At 46.8% G+C, this 17642-nt stretch overlaps 1 protein-coding gene across 1 annotated transcript in view; it reads right to left on the reverse strand.

Annotated features, from left to right (window-relative positions):
- NUTF2 (nuclear transport factor 2) overlaps nucleotides 1-17642 on the reverse strand; it is a 44146-nt gene that overhangs the window by 13779 nt on the left and 12725 nt on the right. The window contains exons 2-4 of the mRNA XM_069738606.1: nucleotides 9288-9410; nucleotides 1708-1779; nucleotides 1110-1208 (exon numbers count right to left, since the gene is read on the reverse strand). Of these exons, the coding sequence (XP_069594707.1) occupies nucleotides 1110-1208; nucleotides 1708-1779; nucleotides 9288-9386 (270 nt within the window). The 5' untranslated portion in view covers nucleotides 9387-9410. The remainder of the gene's footprint in view (nucleotides 1-1109; nucleotides 1209-1707; nucleotides 1780-9287; nucleotides 9411-17642) is intronic.

The following is a 17642-nucleotide window of genomic DNA, read 5'->3' on the forward strand; positions in this document are numbered from 1 at the left end:
AACGCAGCATGTCTACTCGCTCTCTTATTCCAACCAACTACTGAAAGTTGTTAGAAGGAAACTTGCATACACACACAGACACCTGGCTTATCCTGCAAAAATTGGTGAGAAACCCCAGCACACATTAGGTAGTGGGCTGCTCTGGGCAACTTCCACCACTTGTGTATAAAGGAAAACGCGTTTCAAGGTCACGCAGGTCGTCTATCAGGACAAATGATGAAGAGGTCCTGTGTGACCTCGAAACGCGCTGACTTTTAAGCCTGTTTAAATGTTTTAATTTCACCGAATATTCGACTTCAGCAGCGCCTAAGTGATGCCTCCGTTCTCTTCCTTTGTATCTGTGCAGCAGCTGTTATATGCATGTCATGTGTCGCCATTCAGCAACTTATCAAGGCGAGTATCTCCCCCTTTGTCATTGGATAAGACCCTATTGCACTCTTTTTTCCCCAGTCTTTTTTTAGCATTTTACCAATTGTGTATGGCACCTATGGGAACTGAGGGAGGAGTTGAAAAGATGAAGGGATTCAGACGCCACCTTTATACCCCCTTTCCACTATACAAGAATAAAGAGGTTATCTAGGACCTTGTTTTTAGGATAGGACTAAAAACCAACAGGCAGGTAGTTTCTACTTACCTACCTGTTGTGCCCAGTACTGATCTCTATTGGCACATAGGGGTCACACATGCCGTTCCTGACAGGAATTCAACAGCTTCTGTTGACGTCATCTCAACAGAGCACCAGTTTCTCTTCCCCTCTGTTCTACTGATGAGGTGCGACTGCTGACATCATGCAGATTGCTAGCTAACTGAAGACCGAGCTGTCAAACATGACGTCGGCAGTCGCACCTCATTGACAGAGCAACCTGAAAGAGGAAGAGCTGCTCTGTTGATGTGGAGCAGCTGAACCGCCAACACGAGCGGACAATGACCAATCTCTGCCAACAACAGGCAGAACAGGCAGGTAGTTATCACCTCTCTGCCTGTTACTTTTTAGGTCCATAAAAAGATAGTCCTGGATAAACCCTTTAAGTAGGGGATGAAGTGACACTCAAGGCATGCGCAGTACACACACGGAGCAGGATCCCTAGGGGTGAAGTAGATGCGATTACCTTGAGCTGACCTACAACCATACTGATGATACAATTGTCAGGTGTCGGCTGATGGTCTTGTGAAGTGATGCTATGTTGGATCTTCTGGAAAGGAAGCAACTGCAAGATGAAATACATACGAGATATCAATAGACTGGAGGGAAGGAAGAGGAAAAAAAAAAGCAACCATTCTGAGATTTAACAGAATAATTGGCCTATTTATACTGGTATTAGTGTCACAGGTTATATTCTGGTTCATCCAGAACGGAAACACAGTCTAGCCGACTTCTGGAAAAACAGAGCGACAACCTTGTTATAGAGAATGCAAAAGTAGAAATGTTACTTAGAAAGGAAATAAGAAATAATTGAAGGTAGCAGTAAAATAAATGGGCAAATCTACCAAGACCACACTGCAACGTTGTGGGCAGAGCCTTCAATACCTTCCTGCCCACGTGCTTGTGTCGTCTTCTACTTTTCAGTCTACACCTGTTACCTCATGGGCAGGGGGCGCAATGGCTCCCAGGGGTAGGCTCCCCATCCATTACACGTGTCAAATTCTACACAAATGTCAAATAGATAAAAATAAATAAATGATGCTGCTGCTGAGTACTGTACTTACTGACAACTTTTCAATAATCGCATCTTTGCCTTGATATTGCTGACCTTCCCAAGTTAGGCATGAAGTATCAGTCTGAAAAAAAGGAGTATAATAACTACAATTAATGAAAATGTAAAAAAAAAGGATTTTTGGTTGCTTACTGTAAAATCTGTTTCTCTGAGCATTCATTGGGGGACACAGGAACCATGGGGTGTATGCTGCTGCCACAAGAAGGCTGACACTATGCACAAAAAAAAAAAAAAAAAAGATATCTCCTCCTCTGCAGTGTACACCCCACAGACTGGCAATATGAACTTCAGTTGGGGAGAAAGCAGTAGCAGAAAAAACAATAAGGTTGAAATAACCACAAAGATGAGAACTGTAAACATGAGAACAGTCATAGAACATAGAACCACAGAAAACTGCACAACATGGGAGGGTGTTGTGTTCCCCCAATGAAGGCTCCGAGAAACAGATTTTACGGTAAGCAACCAAAAATCCTAATTTCTCTATCGCCTCTCATTGGGGGACACAGGAACCATTGGACGTCCCAAAGCAGTCCCTGGGGTGGGAAAAACAGACTTCCATCAGGTCAGAGGACTCGCCACTGCCGCCTGCAGGATCTTTCTGCCCAGGCTGGCGTCCGCCGAGGCATAGGTATGGACCGTGTACAATTCGGCCAACGTGTGGATGGAAGACCAGGTTGCCACTTTGCAAAGCCGTAGGGCGGAAGCCCTGTGGCATACCGCACAGGAAGCGCCGACTGCCCGGGTAGAGTGAGCCTTTATCCCAGGAGGGGGCACTCTGTTCTTGACCCGGTAAGCCTCCAAAATTGCCGTTCTGATGCAGCGAGGAATAGTCGCCTTGGAAGCCGGCTGGACTCTACACGTGCCATCAGGGATGGCGAAAAGAGAATCCATCTTTCGGAAAGCGGCCGTGCTAGCCAGGGAGATCCTCACTGCCCTGACGAGGTCCAGTCTGTTCAACGATCGCTCCAGAGGATGAGTCGGAGCTGGACAAAAGGAAGGTAGAACGATGTCCTCATTGAGGTGAAAAGGTGAAAACCACCTCGGGAAGGAAGGAAGGCGGAGGCCTGAGGACCACCTTCTCCTGGTGGGAAAAATCAAGAAAGGAGGTCGGCAAGAAATGGCTGCCAACTCGGAAATGCGGCGGATCAAAGTGATGGCCACAAAAAAAGCCACCTTCCGAGATAGAACTGACAGGGAAAACTTTCTGAGAGGCTCAAAGGGGGGGAACCCCTAAGAACGTCCAGCACAAGCTTTAAATCCCATAAATCCACAGAGGCCCTGTACAAAGGGACAGCGTGGGCTACTCCTTGAAGGAAGGTCTTAACCTGTGGCTGAGATGATAACGTTTTCTGAAAGGGAAAAAGAGCGCAGAAGCCTAGCCCTTTAGGGAAATAGGAGCGAAGCCCAAATCCAGTCCTGCTTGAAGGAAATCCAAAAGGGAAGGCAGGGAAAGGGACATAGGTGAAAATCGGTTGGACTCGCACCAACGAAAGTAAGCCTTCCTGGTACGATAGTAGATCCTGGAAGACGAAGGCTTCCTAGCCTGGATTATAGTGCGAATCATCCGGGCCGAAAGGCCGGACGCTCTTAGAACTGTGGCGTCCACAGCCACGCCGTTAAACTGAGCGACCGATAATTTGGGTGGCAGATAGGACCCAGAGACAGCAGGTCGGGTCTGTCTGGAAGGCGCCAGGGGGTGTCCGCGAGAAGATTGACGATCTCCGCCAACCAACAACTCCTGGGCCAATCCGGGGTGATGAGAATGACCGGCACCCCTTCCGCCTTGATCTTTTTCAACAGCTTGGAAAGCAAGGGAAGGGGTGGGAACCGATAGGGGAGCATGAACTGCGACCAAGGAATGGCCAGAGCGTCAACACCACTGCAACAGGTTCGCGGGACCTTGAGACGACCCGAGGGACCTTCCTATTCAATCGGGACGCCGTGAGGTCTACTTCCGGAGTCCCCCATCGAAGAGCAATCCGATGGGAGACCCCCTGAAGTAAGGACCATTCCCCTGCCGCGAGGCCTTCGCGGCTGAGGAAGTCGGCGGCCTAATTGTCCACGCCGGGGACATGCACTGCGGATCTCACCAGGATCGTTGCTTCTGCCCAAAGGAGGATCCTGGAGTTCTCGGCCAAGAACTCTGAGTCCACCCCTGGTGGTTGACATATGCCACTGCTGTGGCATGGTCTGTCTGGATTCGAATTGGCAGGCTCCTGAGAATCCTTACCCAGTGAAGAAAAAGACAGAAAGATACGGAACTCGAGGACATTGATCGGCAGAGAGGACTCCTGCGCCGACCAACAACCCTGAAAAAAAAACAGATGACAAAGCCCTGTGCCTCAGCTGATCAGGCTGGCGTCCGTCGTCACCCCCTGCCAGAGAAGTGGAAGGAAGGATCTGCTCTGAAGGATCTGAAGGATCTGCTCAGAGATATGAGAAGTGACCTCGGCCACCAGTCGAGGAACCGTTTGACCCGGGAAGAAAGCCGGATCGGACGATGCAGGGAGAAGAAAGACCTGTCCCCCTGTGATAGAATAGCCCGCTGAAGAAGTCTTGAATGAAAAGGGCGAAGGAAAATCGCTTCTGATGTTGCAACCAACCTCCCCAGGACCTTCATGGCACATCGGAAAGGAGGGAAGCCGAGAACACTGGAGCAAGCGAACTTCCCGACGAAGGAGGGATATCTTGTCTTCGGGAAGGAAGACTGTGGTCCGACAAGTGTCAAAGAACATGCCCATAAATACGAGGCGCTGAGAAAGAACAAGACGGGACTTCTTCCTGTTGACGAGCCACCCGCAACGGCTAGAGTGTCGGGGAAGATGGATAGACTTTCGGGAGCTTGAAACCGAAATTCCTGAGCCTCCATGGAAGAGATTACAGAACGAGGGGATTCCATCCTAAAGTGTCTCAGACGAAACTTCTTGTTCAGCAATTTGAGATCCAGACTGGGACGAACCTTGTCGTCCTTTTTCGGTATAAAGAGATTCGAAGAGAAGCCTGTGAACCGTTCCTGTTCTAGGACAGGAACGATTACCCTGGATTTAAGGAGGGAAACAATGGTTGTAAAGAAACCCGGGACTAGAGCTGGGTCTCTTGGAGGTTGGGATTTGAAGAAACGATCCGGGGCCGTGAAATAAATCTATTTTGTATCCAGAGGATACAAGTTCGTGACCCATGCGTCCTCTACTGAGGAGACCCAGACTTCCCAGAGGAAGAGGAGACGGCTGCCCAGCCTGGGAAACGGGCTGGGGTCTAGTCGTGAGTGATGCCTAGGTGGATCTTCCAGTCCTAGACCTAGAGAATCCCCCTTAGGAGTAGCGGGAACGCCAGGAGTGAGTCCAAAGGATACCTTCTTCTCTTAACGTGCCTGTGGCCTCTGCTGTTGCGAAGAGGAATCTGATGCCGCGAAACGACGAAAAAGGCCGAAAAGACCGAAGTTGCCACCTAAGGGGAGAGAGGCGAGGTCTGGAGAAGGGAACTGGTGCCACCAGTGGCGTCCTTAATAATTTGGTCTAACTTGGAACCGAAAAGACGTGATCCTTGAAAAGGCAGGCTCGTAAGGGACTTTGATGACTCTTGAGCCAAACGGTGCGACGGCTGGCAACAACATTACTGGGCGCCTGAGTGGCAGAAGACGCGACGTACAGGGAACAAATTATTCCCCGGCGTGAGTAATCTGGGTGGCAAGTTCCGCCAGCCGGTCTGGTGGAGCTCCGGCTTGAATGCCCCAACGGAGTTGTTTAGCCCCTTCGGCTACAGACTTCGAAACCCAAGTGGAAGCAAAGGCCGGGCATCGGGATGATACGGCAGCTTCGAAAGCCGACTTCGCGAAGGATTTCATGATCCTATCGATGGAATCTTTCAGAGCCGCCCCACCGAATAGCGTGAGGACTGTGTTGGTGGCAAGTCTAGCAGCCGGCGGATCCACTGAGGGATAGGTCGTTCTCTATCGCCTCTCATTCCAGTTGGTAATGAGATCCGGAGGAAAGAGATGAGACTCCAAGACGCTTGCCTCTTTGAAAACGTCTGGTCGAATTCTCTCCTCCTCTGGCCAGAAGCTCCTCGAAATCAGGATGAGGATCGAATACCTTGGGAGGTAGTTTAGACCGTCTAAACGAAACCGCCTGAACTGCGGGTTCCGTAGAGGAATCTTTGATGCCACAGGTCTGATTGGTCGCTCCAATGAGGCTTTGAACCATATCCCTCATGCTAGCGATTTGGTTCGAATCCGGCCCCAAATTATCCTCCGAAGGCGCATCAGAGAAAGCCTCGCCTGACTGAGGAAGGGGGGGGAGGGGGTAGGAGGACCAGGGGGAAGTCGACCACAGAGAAGTACCGTGGGGCAAGATGGACCGAGAAGAGAACTCAGACCGGCGATCCTGTCTGGATCTTTCGCGGCCTGCATTGGAAGTCTCAGACAGAAGTCTGCAGGGGCAACCGATCGAGCACGGACACAAGGGTCTGGGACACCAGTGTGAGATCCGCTATTAATAGAAAGAGAGGAGGCCCAGTCTGGGGTGGGGACTTCGCTCTGAGGCGGAGCAGCAGGGGGGTCCTGGGCGGTGAGCATAATGTGGGTTGCTGCAGGCCTGCCTGAGGGAAGCTTGCGGATACAAGACGAACACGGAAAGTGTTTCACTAAAGCACAGGAAGTAGGGAAAAAGTAGGAGGCCGGGAGCGACCTCCCTTAAAATTAGACCGAACGGGCCCCAGAGGAAAATATCAGAAGGTTAGAGGGGAGAGTGTCAGTCTGCGGTGCAGAGCTACTCACGGCAGGCGCTGCGGTTTCCAGATGGAAGGCTGCACGGCTTGGAAGATGCTCCTCAGGAACGATAGCCCCTAGGAGAACAGAAAGTCACATCTGGGGCACCCTCTTGTCTGAAACTTTCTGCAGGCCTGAAGAACAGCAGTGGGGAGATGCAAGGACGCCGGAAATTCGCGGTCATAAGCTGCAAAGAAAACGTTCCTGGCGCTGAAATAAGTAACTGTGGCTGCACGGGGAGTGGTGGGCGGGGCTAACCGCCAGGCCAAGAGCACCAAGAGCGCAGTGGGTGGAGCTCCCCGATTGTCGGGCAGGAGAAAAGCCCACCCGAGGGAAAGAAAGTGGGAGGAGTCGTGGCGCCGGATGTAGGCCCCTGTAGAAGCCGGGGCCTAAATTTGAGGGTGGTGGGAAGGGCCGCGGCGGTGGAGAAGCGCGGACGCCGGGAAAAGCTGCGTGGCCGCTACGACAAAGAGACACAGTGCGGCTGGAGGAGAAAGCGGCGCGGCTGCCTCGCAGGCAGCCACGCCGTGTCAAAGGGATAGCGCGGCTGGGGGAAAAAGGCAGCGCGGTCGCCTGCAAGGCCACCGTGTCGGAGAACAGCGCGGCCGTCGAAGGAAACAGCGTGGCCACCACGTGAACGGAGCGACAACCCCTGCCCCACGTGTCCCCGGCGGCCAATACACAATGGAAGGGATGGGAAAATGCCCACCAGGCCAAGGCAGCCTGGAAAAAAATCCCAAGGGACCCCCAAACGACCACCTCGGAACTGAGGAGGGACCCAGAGGTACTTTGTGGGTAGGATATGTAGGAATACTCACCTAAAACATCCCACGCCGTCCTTACTAACCTCAATCCGGGGAAAATATCAGACGTCCAGGGAGCTGATGGACGTCCTCGTCTCCTCCAACCGAGAGGCTCTGGTGGGCGACTTCTAAGCATGCTTGTGTGCTAGGATCTTGGTCCTGCTTTGGGATCTATGAGGATACGGGGTGGCAGTACACGCCGTACTCATAGTCCTATTTGTGGGATTACAGGTGTGACTGTTCACCCTGTATCACTCTGGAAAATCTGAAAAGGATCGATGCACATGGTAGGTCTAGGTAGATAAGGGTCTAATGAAAGACCCGTGTCCACCTCCTACTGACACTAAGCTAAACTGAAGTTCATAATGCCAGTCGGTGGGGTGTACACTGCAGAGGAGGAGCTAACTTTTTTGTGCATAGTGTCAGCCTCCTAGTGGCAGCAGCATACACCCCATGGTTCCTGTGTCCTCCAATGAGAGGCAATAGAGAAAAAGCCTGTTCTTAACCTCCTGGTGTCACAGCCAATTTTGACCTCTATGACAATTTTTTATATATATTTACTGGCATTTTAACATTTTGGGTACATCTTATGGGGCATAATCAGCATTTATGGAGCATCACATGGGGCAAATGTCTGTATGGAGCATCTTATGGGGCCATAATCAGCATTTCTGCAGCATGATATGGGGTGCATTTTGTATGGAGCATCTTATGGGGCTCAACATGAACTGTATGGAGCATTACATGGGGCTCCTGATTAAATATGGATATTAAAAAACACTTAACCTACTGATGTCTCAATTAATTTTACTTTTATTGGTATATTTTTATTTTTGACATTTACCGGTAGCTGCTGCATTTTCCACCCTAGGCTTATACTCGAGTCATTAAGTTTTTCCAGTTTTTTGTGGCAAAATTAGGGGTCTCTGCTTATACTCGGGTCAGCTTATACTCGAGTATACACGGTAATTTATACTTTATGTTTTACTACTATTGCACAAGAAAAATCACTTTAAAAAAAACCTAATTTGTGATCGTCTGATGGCAAGAGCCTTAACGGCTCCATGTGTCTCTTTACAGAACTGTACAAAGCAGGTTTTTGCACAATGATCTGTACTTTATATTGATACTGTATTGGCATTTATTTTTATGCAAGTGATCAGGAAGTTGAGAGTCGAGATCAACTGAATTTTTATGGTGTTCACCATGTGCATTTTCTGTCATATAGATCACTCAAAGTCACCTCTAATGTGATGTAGACCCACAAAAAAAAATGGTTTTGTAAATTTTGTTGGAAAAATGAGAAAACTTTTCACCGTTTTCTTACAAAAATAAAAAATGTTTAAAACTTGTGCTGATGTAAAGTAGACATGAAGGAAATATTATTTATTAACTATTTTTTTGTGATATAGCACACTTATTTAAAGGCATACAAGCTAAAAGTAAGAAAATGGCAAAACGTTAAAAAATATTGAAAAAATTATACCACCATCATGAAATACAATATGGCACAAAAAAATCTCACAGAATCAGTGGGAAACGCTGAAGCGATCCAGAGTTATCTCAAAGTGACACTGGTCCGAATTGCAAAATTTTAGAGAAAAAGAAAATGAAGAATGGCTTCACAGGAGCGCCAAGCTGGTGTTAGGGGTGGTTAAATCAGAAGATACGCTGCAGCTCCAGCCAGATGCCTCACAAGAGGATCAAACAAGGGACAAAAAAAACGGAGACAGTGAGTTGATATAAAATCTTCATTTATTAGCTTCCAAAATGAAGATTTTATATCAACTCACCGTCTCGCATGCGCTCCTATGACTGTTTTTTGTCCCTTCTCAGAATTGCAAAAAAGGCGAAAACAGGCTTGCAGGGTGAAGGGGTTATAACCCCAATGACAAAAATCAATAAGAAAAAAACAAACAAAACAAAAAGTAAAAAAATTGCAACATGTGAACACATTCTTACAGACCCCATCAGGGGTGTAATACAGTCTTTTCAGATACTCACATATATTGCTTTTAGTTGCGCTCTATCAGTGTCAAACAGATTATAATAATGTTGTACAAAGCTACAGCCAATGTGCTCCCAAATCCGCTTGTCATCCATTCTGAACGTTTCTACGACTGAAACCTGGATGAAAGGGAAGACAAAAAAAAAAAAAAAAAAATCAACCATATAATCAACCATAAAGCTCTTGAGATCTCGCAGGTACATCATACAACGACTGTCAATACTGGGGGTGACTACGTTGGCTACACCATTCCCCTGGGCCGATCACACAGGTAACAGCACAGGCCTATGAACATCAGAGTAAATCTGTTGCAAAACTACAATGTTTTTTCTTAAACTCTGCTGCACAACTAATCCCCCAGCATCCCTCCTGTCAAAACCTTCACTGGCTCAACATTACCCAGAGACTTCAGCCTAAAACCCTAACCATACTATACAAGGCCATCCATACATCTCTGACCTGGTCTTCCAGTACTTACCTGCACGCAACCCCCGATCCTCACAAGATCGCCTTCTCAGCTCCTCCCTTCCCGCAATCGCATACAAGATTTTGTCCGCGATTCACCCTTAGGCCGGAGTCACAGTAAACGTATGAAAAAAATCAGTCTGAGTCTCCCTGCCAAGAGTCGCGCGAGTGTAATGCAGGTGTCACGCGAGTACAATCCGATTTTTCACACCTAGCATCCAATTTATATCTGACTGCAATGCGATTTTAACATGAGCTTATACATAGAGCAATTCTCTTAAGTCATTTATACATCGTTTGCAAAGGAAAAATGATAATTACTTACCGGTATTTTCCAGATCCATGACAACACCGGTACATGAGAGATGGTCCCGCCCCCAGGAACAGGAAACTTGCAGTGGAGATAAAAGATGGGGGCGGCACCTCTCTCAGTTTGTTTACAGAGAATGCAAGGTAACCGCTTTGTTAGTTTAGGCATATGTACATTATATTAATTTCCAGAGACTATCTATTTATTGTTATACTAAGTAGTTAACACCCCATCTTATATATGTATCAATGTTTCTCTTTTTTTTTTGTGAATCACACAACCATCATAAGATAGGGCGGGAATTAGAGCGGTGCTGTCAAGGATCTGGAAAATCAAATTACCGGTAAGTAATTATTTTTTTTCTTCCCCATGACAGCACCGGTACATGAGAAGAAATATCAAGAACTCCTAGGGTGGGATAACAGCGGATAGCACTTTTCTCCCAAATGCGAGATTTGATAGCCCCAGATTTAATCTATATTGGCGGAAGAAAGTAGAGGGTGAAGACCATACTGCTGCATTACAAATTTGCTCTATAGACGCATTTTCTCTCTGTGCCCATGATGTGGCAATAGCCCTAGTAGAGTGGGCCGTAACACCAAGTGGAGGGGCTTGCCCCGTAAGTGATATAGCCATACGGAGCCACCGTGCAATGGTTGATTTTGTGGCCTTTTTTCCCGTTTGCCCCCTTGAAGGAGACAAAAAGGGCTGAAGACTGTCACCATGGATTTGTCACTTCTATATACTGAAGTAGGCAACGTGTGACGTCCAAACAATGGAAGGTTTCTTCTCCCTGGGATTTCGGGTTAGCACAAAATGAGGGCAAAACTATCTCCTGGTGCTTGTGAAATTTTGAATTGAATTTAGTAAGAAGGCCGGGTCAGACTTTATAATTACTCTGTCCTCCAGAAAGGTAGTGTAAGGAGGGTCTATAGACATAGCCTGGAGTTCACTATTGCGTCTGGCTGAGGTAAGGGCAATCAGAACAGTTTTTAAGGTTAGCGCTTTTACAGATATGGGAGGAAAGAGGCTCAAAGGGAAAGGTGGTTAAAGCATTTAAAACTAAATTTAGATCCCGGGGAGCAACCTTTGGACGAGGTTTGAATGGTCTGGCTGTAAAGGAGGCCGGAATGAACCTACACACCCAAGGGTGATCAGCCAACTTTTGGTCAAACAGGGCACTAAGTGCCGAGGCTTGCACCTTTAGGGTGCTGTTAGATAATCCTCTCTCCAGACCCTTTTGGAGAAATTCTAGGATCTCTGTCATAGGGACTTTCTGAATGGTATCTGTTATACATCGACCTGAAAATTCTAAAAATTTTCCCCATACTTTTTGTTATTTATCAGTTGTGATCTTCTTTCGACTGGACAGCAGAGTAGCAACTAACGGGTCAGAGAATCCTTTTGCTAGCACAAGTCCCCTCAAGTTCCAAGCAGTGAGGTGCAGATTGTGCACTTAAGGATGTGTTACTGGACCCTGGTGTAGGAGGTTTGGAATATCTGGAAGGATTCACGGGTACGAAATGGACATACGTCTGTGCCAACTGAACCATGCTCTCTTTGGCCAGAAGGGTGCGATTAGGATTATGCGTGCTTTCTCTTCTCGGATCTTTTTCAGGACTGTAGGAATTAATGGAATTGGGGGGAAACGCGTAGGCTAGTTGAAATTTCCATTGGTGTAGCAGCGCATCTACTCTCTCGGGTTCTCTTTCGGGTTCAGAGAGTAGAATCTTTCTACCTTTTGATTCTGTTTTGTGGAAAAAAGATCCACTTGAGGAAGCCCCCAGATGGCACAGATTTCTCCAAAAATTTCTTTAGAGACCACTCGTCCTGGTGCAGCACGTGACTCAGAAAATCTGCAACAAGGTTGTCCAACCCTTTTAAGTGTGTACTTGTAAGAGGTAGATGATTTTCAGCCCAACGAAATAGTCTTCTTGCTTCTTCCATCAGGGAACTCGAACTTGTTCCTCCCTGTCGATCTATATACGATATTGTTGTGCTGTTGTCGGACAACACTACTAGATGTCTCCCTTTGATGTCCTCTTCTGTTTGAAGAATCGCTTGCCTTACTGCTGTTAGTTCCTTCAGGTTTGAGGAAGCTGATTGCATCTGAGGATCCCATAGGCCTTGTAGGATCTGATCTGACAGGTTTGGGGGGCTCGCATCCGTGGTTAGTACCACCGGATTCTGGATTGACCATGGGACCCCTTTTTTTAAATTTTCGGATTTTAACCACCAGTTTAGAGAGTCCCGTACTTGTTGTGACAATACGATTTTCCGATTTAGGTTGTAGGGGTTTTGTTTGTTCTGACAGGATCTGCCATTCAAGAAAAGCACATCCAGCCCATGAATGGCAGCGCTTCCCAGGACTCACATTCAAAGATGATATTTCATAACTTAAAATAGAAGAGATACAACGCGTTTCGGATACAGTATATATCCTTCTTCAGGTATCATAAAAACACAGTACAAATCCTATTAGTATAAAATTCAATTACACTTATATATAGTATCAAACCTTTTATCCCAGTCTCAGAAACTTGATTTGGGGTGTGGACCAAGTTCAGGAAAACACCCACTGATTGATACAGCCTGGCAGGATATGCTATTGTAAGTCCCTTGAATGTAATTGTGCCCATTGGACCGCCGGAATTGTTGCCGTCAGCATATTTAAGAGGGACATGGCTTCCCTCACCGAGACGGACTGGGCCGCCTGTATTTGTCTTATTCGTTGTTTTATGGCCTCGATATTGATGTCTGGAAGGACACAGTCTTGTCTGATTGAATTTAACTGAATTTAACTGAATCCCCAGGAACTCCTGCATCTGGACTGGAATCATTCTTGATTTCCTTAAGTTTATTATCCACCCCAGCCTGGTCAGTAACTCTCGCACCCTCGTAACTGCCTTTGTGCAATCTTCTTTATTGTCTGCTATAAAAGGAGGAAATCGTCTAAATAGGGTACTAGTAGAATATTTTCTCTCCTCACGAAGGAATAGGATGCTATTTCTGAAATTATTTTTGTGAAGATACGAGGAGCCACCGATACCCTGAAGGGGAGACATTGGTAATGTAGGGTGTAGACCTGCTCCAGCTGCACAAACAACTTTAGATACTGTTGATGCTCCACGCAGATTGGTACATGATCGTAAGCATCTGTAAGGTCTATTACCGCCATGTAACATCCTGGATACAGTAATTTTACTGCCGTTTGAGTTTCCATTTTGAATTTTTCTACTCGGATGAACTTGTTTAGTGCTTTTAGGTTGAAGATTGTCCTTAACGACCCATCCGGTTTTGGCGTGAGGAATAGGGTGCTGAAAAACCCCTTCCCTATTTCTTGTGGAGGTACTCTTATCAGGACTTCTTTGTCTAGAAAGAGATTAATTTCCTTTTCTAGTGTTATTTGGTTCGTTTTGGCAACGCGAGTGATTTTTATCCGGTGAGGAGGCAAGGAGACAAAGTTTAATCGTAGGCCCTCGGATAACAGGTTGATTATCCATTGAGATGGTTTGTAAGCTTACCCACTGATGGACAAAAAAACGCAGCCTTCCCCCCCACTTGGAACCTGGCGTCATTGTTTAGAGTGGTTTTGGAGGAGGTGTATTGAATAGAAAACCTCTCTCCCTTCTTTCGCCCCAGGTCTTTCCTCGTGCGGGCCTATCGGTTGGACGGCCTCGGCCTGCTTTACCTGATCCCCGAAAGGACGGACAAGTGTCATTCCAACTGCGTTTAAAGAAGGGGGTGGAGGGAAATGCTTTTTCTTATCCGCAGCTTTTTCTAAAATTTCATCTAATGCCTTCCTGAACAAGTATTGCCCTTCACAGGGTACAGCACAGAGCTTCACTTTTGACTGAAAGTCAGCATTCCACTTTAACCATAACGCTCTTCTGCCTGAATTAGAGAGGGCACTTGCCCGGGCAGCAAAACGTAGTGAATCAATGGCAGCGTCTGCCAGGAACCCCGCTGCATTTTGTAATGAAGGGATGACTTCTAGAAGTCTGTCTCTTGGACACTTGTCTTGTATTTGGTCGCTTAGTTCATCTAACCATGGCACGGGCAGTGTAAGTAGCTGCTACCCCTGGCTTGAACACCCAAGTCGAAGCTTCTCAGGCTGATTTTTAGAAAGGCATCTGCCTTTTTATCTAGGGGGTCTTTTAAGGCACCCATATCCTCAAAAGGAAGCGCTATGCCCCTAGAGGTACTTGCAATAGCCGCGTCTAACTTAGGTGCCTTTTCCCACTTTTCACAAATTTCCTCGTCAAAGGGATATTTACGTTTTAGGGCCTGAGGAACTGAAATCTTTTTATTCGTTTTTTTCCATTCCTTTTTAAATTAGGATTTAATATATTATCATGAAACTGAAAAATTCTCCGTTTCCTCCCTTCCAAATTGCTGAACATGGAGTCCTGAATTGCTTGTTTTTCTTTTGGTGTCTCAACCCCCAAGGTAGATCTGACCAGTTTTAACAACTTCCCCACATCTTCAGATAAAACATACGGGCGAAGAGTCCAGGTCCAAGTCCTCCCTGGGTGGAAGCTCTCCCGGTTCACCCTCAGATTCTATATCAGAAGTTTGGGCAGGCGTAGAAGGCGGATTTACGGAGCTCTGCAACCCATGTTTCAATTGCTCCTTTACTGTGCTTTGCACTTCGTCCCTAACAATAGCCTTAATATTCTGGAGTAACGATGAGGACTCTTCAGTCACAGTTTTCTCTATACATGGACGGTATATATATATATATATATAATTATATTTTACAGGAAAAGAAAGCTACCTCTAAACAAAAGAATAAAGTATGTGCACTATGTGATAGAAGCCTTCCCAGAATATATGAAAAGCGGATATGCCGACGAGCTGTGGGTTTTCTGCTGGGATCGCCGATTCCGCAGGGTCTGCCATGGAGGCTTTTGCCAGCACCTGCTTGCCGCCTTGCAGTTTAAATGTTTGGGCAGGAAGCGGTGTGTGCGTCTCTGATCTTCCTCAGGGAGTGTCAGCACACCGCTCCCTTCGGCATGTAGCTCACTTCCGGTTTACAAACCGGAAGTTCTCCCATTCACTTGGCGCCAGCGTTGTGATGGGCACGCCCCCTTTAGTTTTCTCCCCGGACCAGTCTCCGGCCAGGAGCGGACGCCGGGGAGTCCGCAGACAGGAAGGACGCACATGCAGCTTTCATTCATCCAGGTGTGAAGCGACGCGTGCACGCTGCTGCTCCCGCCGCAGACCTCGGTCAGTAAACCGGCCAGGCAGAGGGAGATTCCCCCGCATGCAGCACTGCAGGTTCCCCGCAGGAAACCAAATTGAGGAGAGAGGTGCCGCCCCCATCTTTTATCTCCATTGCAGGTTTCCTGTTCCTGGGGGCGGGACCATCTTTCATGTACCGATGCTGTCACGGGGAAGGGAAAATATTCTTCAAAACACACTTTATATATAGATAGAATAAAAGCAAGCAACTCATGTGCGAAGTAAAGTAAAATCACAGAGCAACAGGTTAGACTATATACACATATAATAGGTATACAGATAGATCTCACGTCACCTTCCTGACGACAGCGCCGTGGGAAAAATTGCCGAGCTGACATCACATAGGTGAAGTGAGTTAATTGGCTGTGAACTCGCAGGACCTGTCTGACGGCACAGGGAGCAGGATAACTGTCTCACACTCGTGGTGCTCTCAGACAGGGAATAGGAGTTCACAGGGAGACACTGAGCACACACTGCTCAGTGTCTCTGCTGGATGACAAGCTGTATGGTCACATCATGCATCCACCCTGCCATCTAGATGTAGCAGAACTAGACCCGTCGTGGGATAAAAGGTTTGAAAGCATCTCTGCGGAAAGGTGAGGAATACTGTTCGTTTTTTTTTGTTTTCTTTAACTTTTGCAGATGACAATGGCGTCGGTGCAATGGGTGAGGTCGTAAGTATGGTTTAATTAAGATTTATTAAAGGAGTCTGTCATTCAATTAAAGGACTTTATTCCGGGTGTGTTTTTATATGCCATGACTATAGGGTTAGTAATGGGGGTCTTATTGATGCCTCCCCATTACCAACCTCGGGGCTTGATGTCACCTGGCAATACAATGGTGACATCACCCACCCCCCAACTATCACCCCACTTGCCACTGCTATAGGGCAAGTGGGAAGAGCAAGGCTAAGTGCCAGCACATCTTATTGATGCGCCTTTTCTGGGGTTGCTTAGAGCTGATGTTTTTATCCTGGGGTGGGGGGGGGAGGGATGAGCCAGTATCCATGACTCCTTCCTAGGCTATTAATATCATCCTGCAGCTGTCTGCATAGCCTTTTGCTGGTTATTAATTATACGGCGACCCTACATTATTGTTTTTAGGGTCCCCCATTTTAATAGCCAGTAAAGGCTAAGTATAAAGTTGTGAGCTGATAGTAATAACATGGGAAGCTCCATGGGCATTACCCCCGTCCCAGGCTATAAAAATCTGCCCCCAGCCGTCTGCTTAACCTCTGCTGGTTAAGAAAATTGCACGTGAGCCCATGTCATTTTTTTCAATCTTTTATTAAATAAATGCACAGTAAACTGCACACACTGTAAAAATTTTATTTGTCACGGAGATCTGTATATCTATTCTATGTGTATTTACTGTATGTAATCCATCTCTTCTATCCTGTTGGCTCCTGTTGTGATTTTACACTACGCAGCTGCTGAATTGTGTGAACTGACATCTACCGTATATACTAGAGTATAAGCTGACCCGAGTATAAGCCGACCCCCTAATTTTGCCACAAAAAACAGGGAAAACTTAATGACTCAAATATAAGCCTAGGGTGGGAAATGCAGCAACTACCGGTAAATGTCAAAAGTAAAAATAGATACCAATAAAAGCAAAATTAATTGAGACATCAGTAGGTTAAGTGTTTTTGAATATCCATATTGAATCAGGAGCCCCATATAATGCTCCATAAAGTTTACGATGGCCTCATAAGATGCTCCATATTAAAATATGCCCCATATAATCCTGCATAAAGGTTAATAATGGCCCCATAAGATGCTCCATAGACACATTTGCCCAATATAATGCTGCACAAATGTTGATTATGGCCCCATAAGATGCTCCATATAGACATTTGCCCCATATAGTGCTGCACAAATGTTATGGCCCCATAAGATACTCCATATAGACATTTGCCCCATATAATGCTGCACAAATGTTGATTATGGCCCCATACAGACACTTGCCCCATATAGTGCTGCACAAACGTTGATTATGGCCCCATAAGATGCTCCATACAGACACTAGCCCCATTTGCTGTTGCAGCGATAAAAAAAAAAATAATAAAAAAAAAAAATCACATACTCACCTCTCCGTCACTCAGGCCCCCGCCACTTTCAATATTCACCTGACTTCGTTCCGGCGCCGTTTCATCTTTAGCGTCTTCTGCACTGACGTTCAGGCAGAGGGCGCGCACTAACCACGGCAGTCGCATATTCATTACTGTAATGAGAGGTACCATGTGACCGCTCATTACAGGAAGCTGGGGCGCCAGGGACCTGCAGGGACCGCGCCAGGAGCAGGTGAGTATAATTAGACAGCCCCTGCTCCC

Source organism: Ranitomeya imitator, chromosome 9 (assembly GCF_032444005.1).
Source record: "Ranitomeya imitator isolate aRanImi1 chromosome 9, aRanImi1.pri, whole genome shotgun sequence".
NCBI classification, from domain to species: domain Eukaryota; kingdom Metazoa; phylum Chordata; class Amphibia; order Anura; family Dendrobatidae; genus Ranitomeya; species Ranitomeya imitator.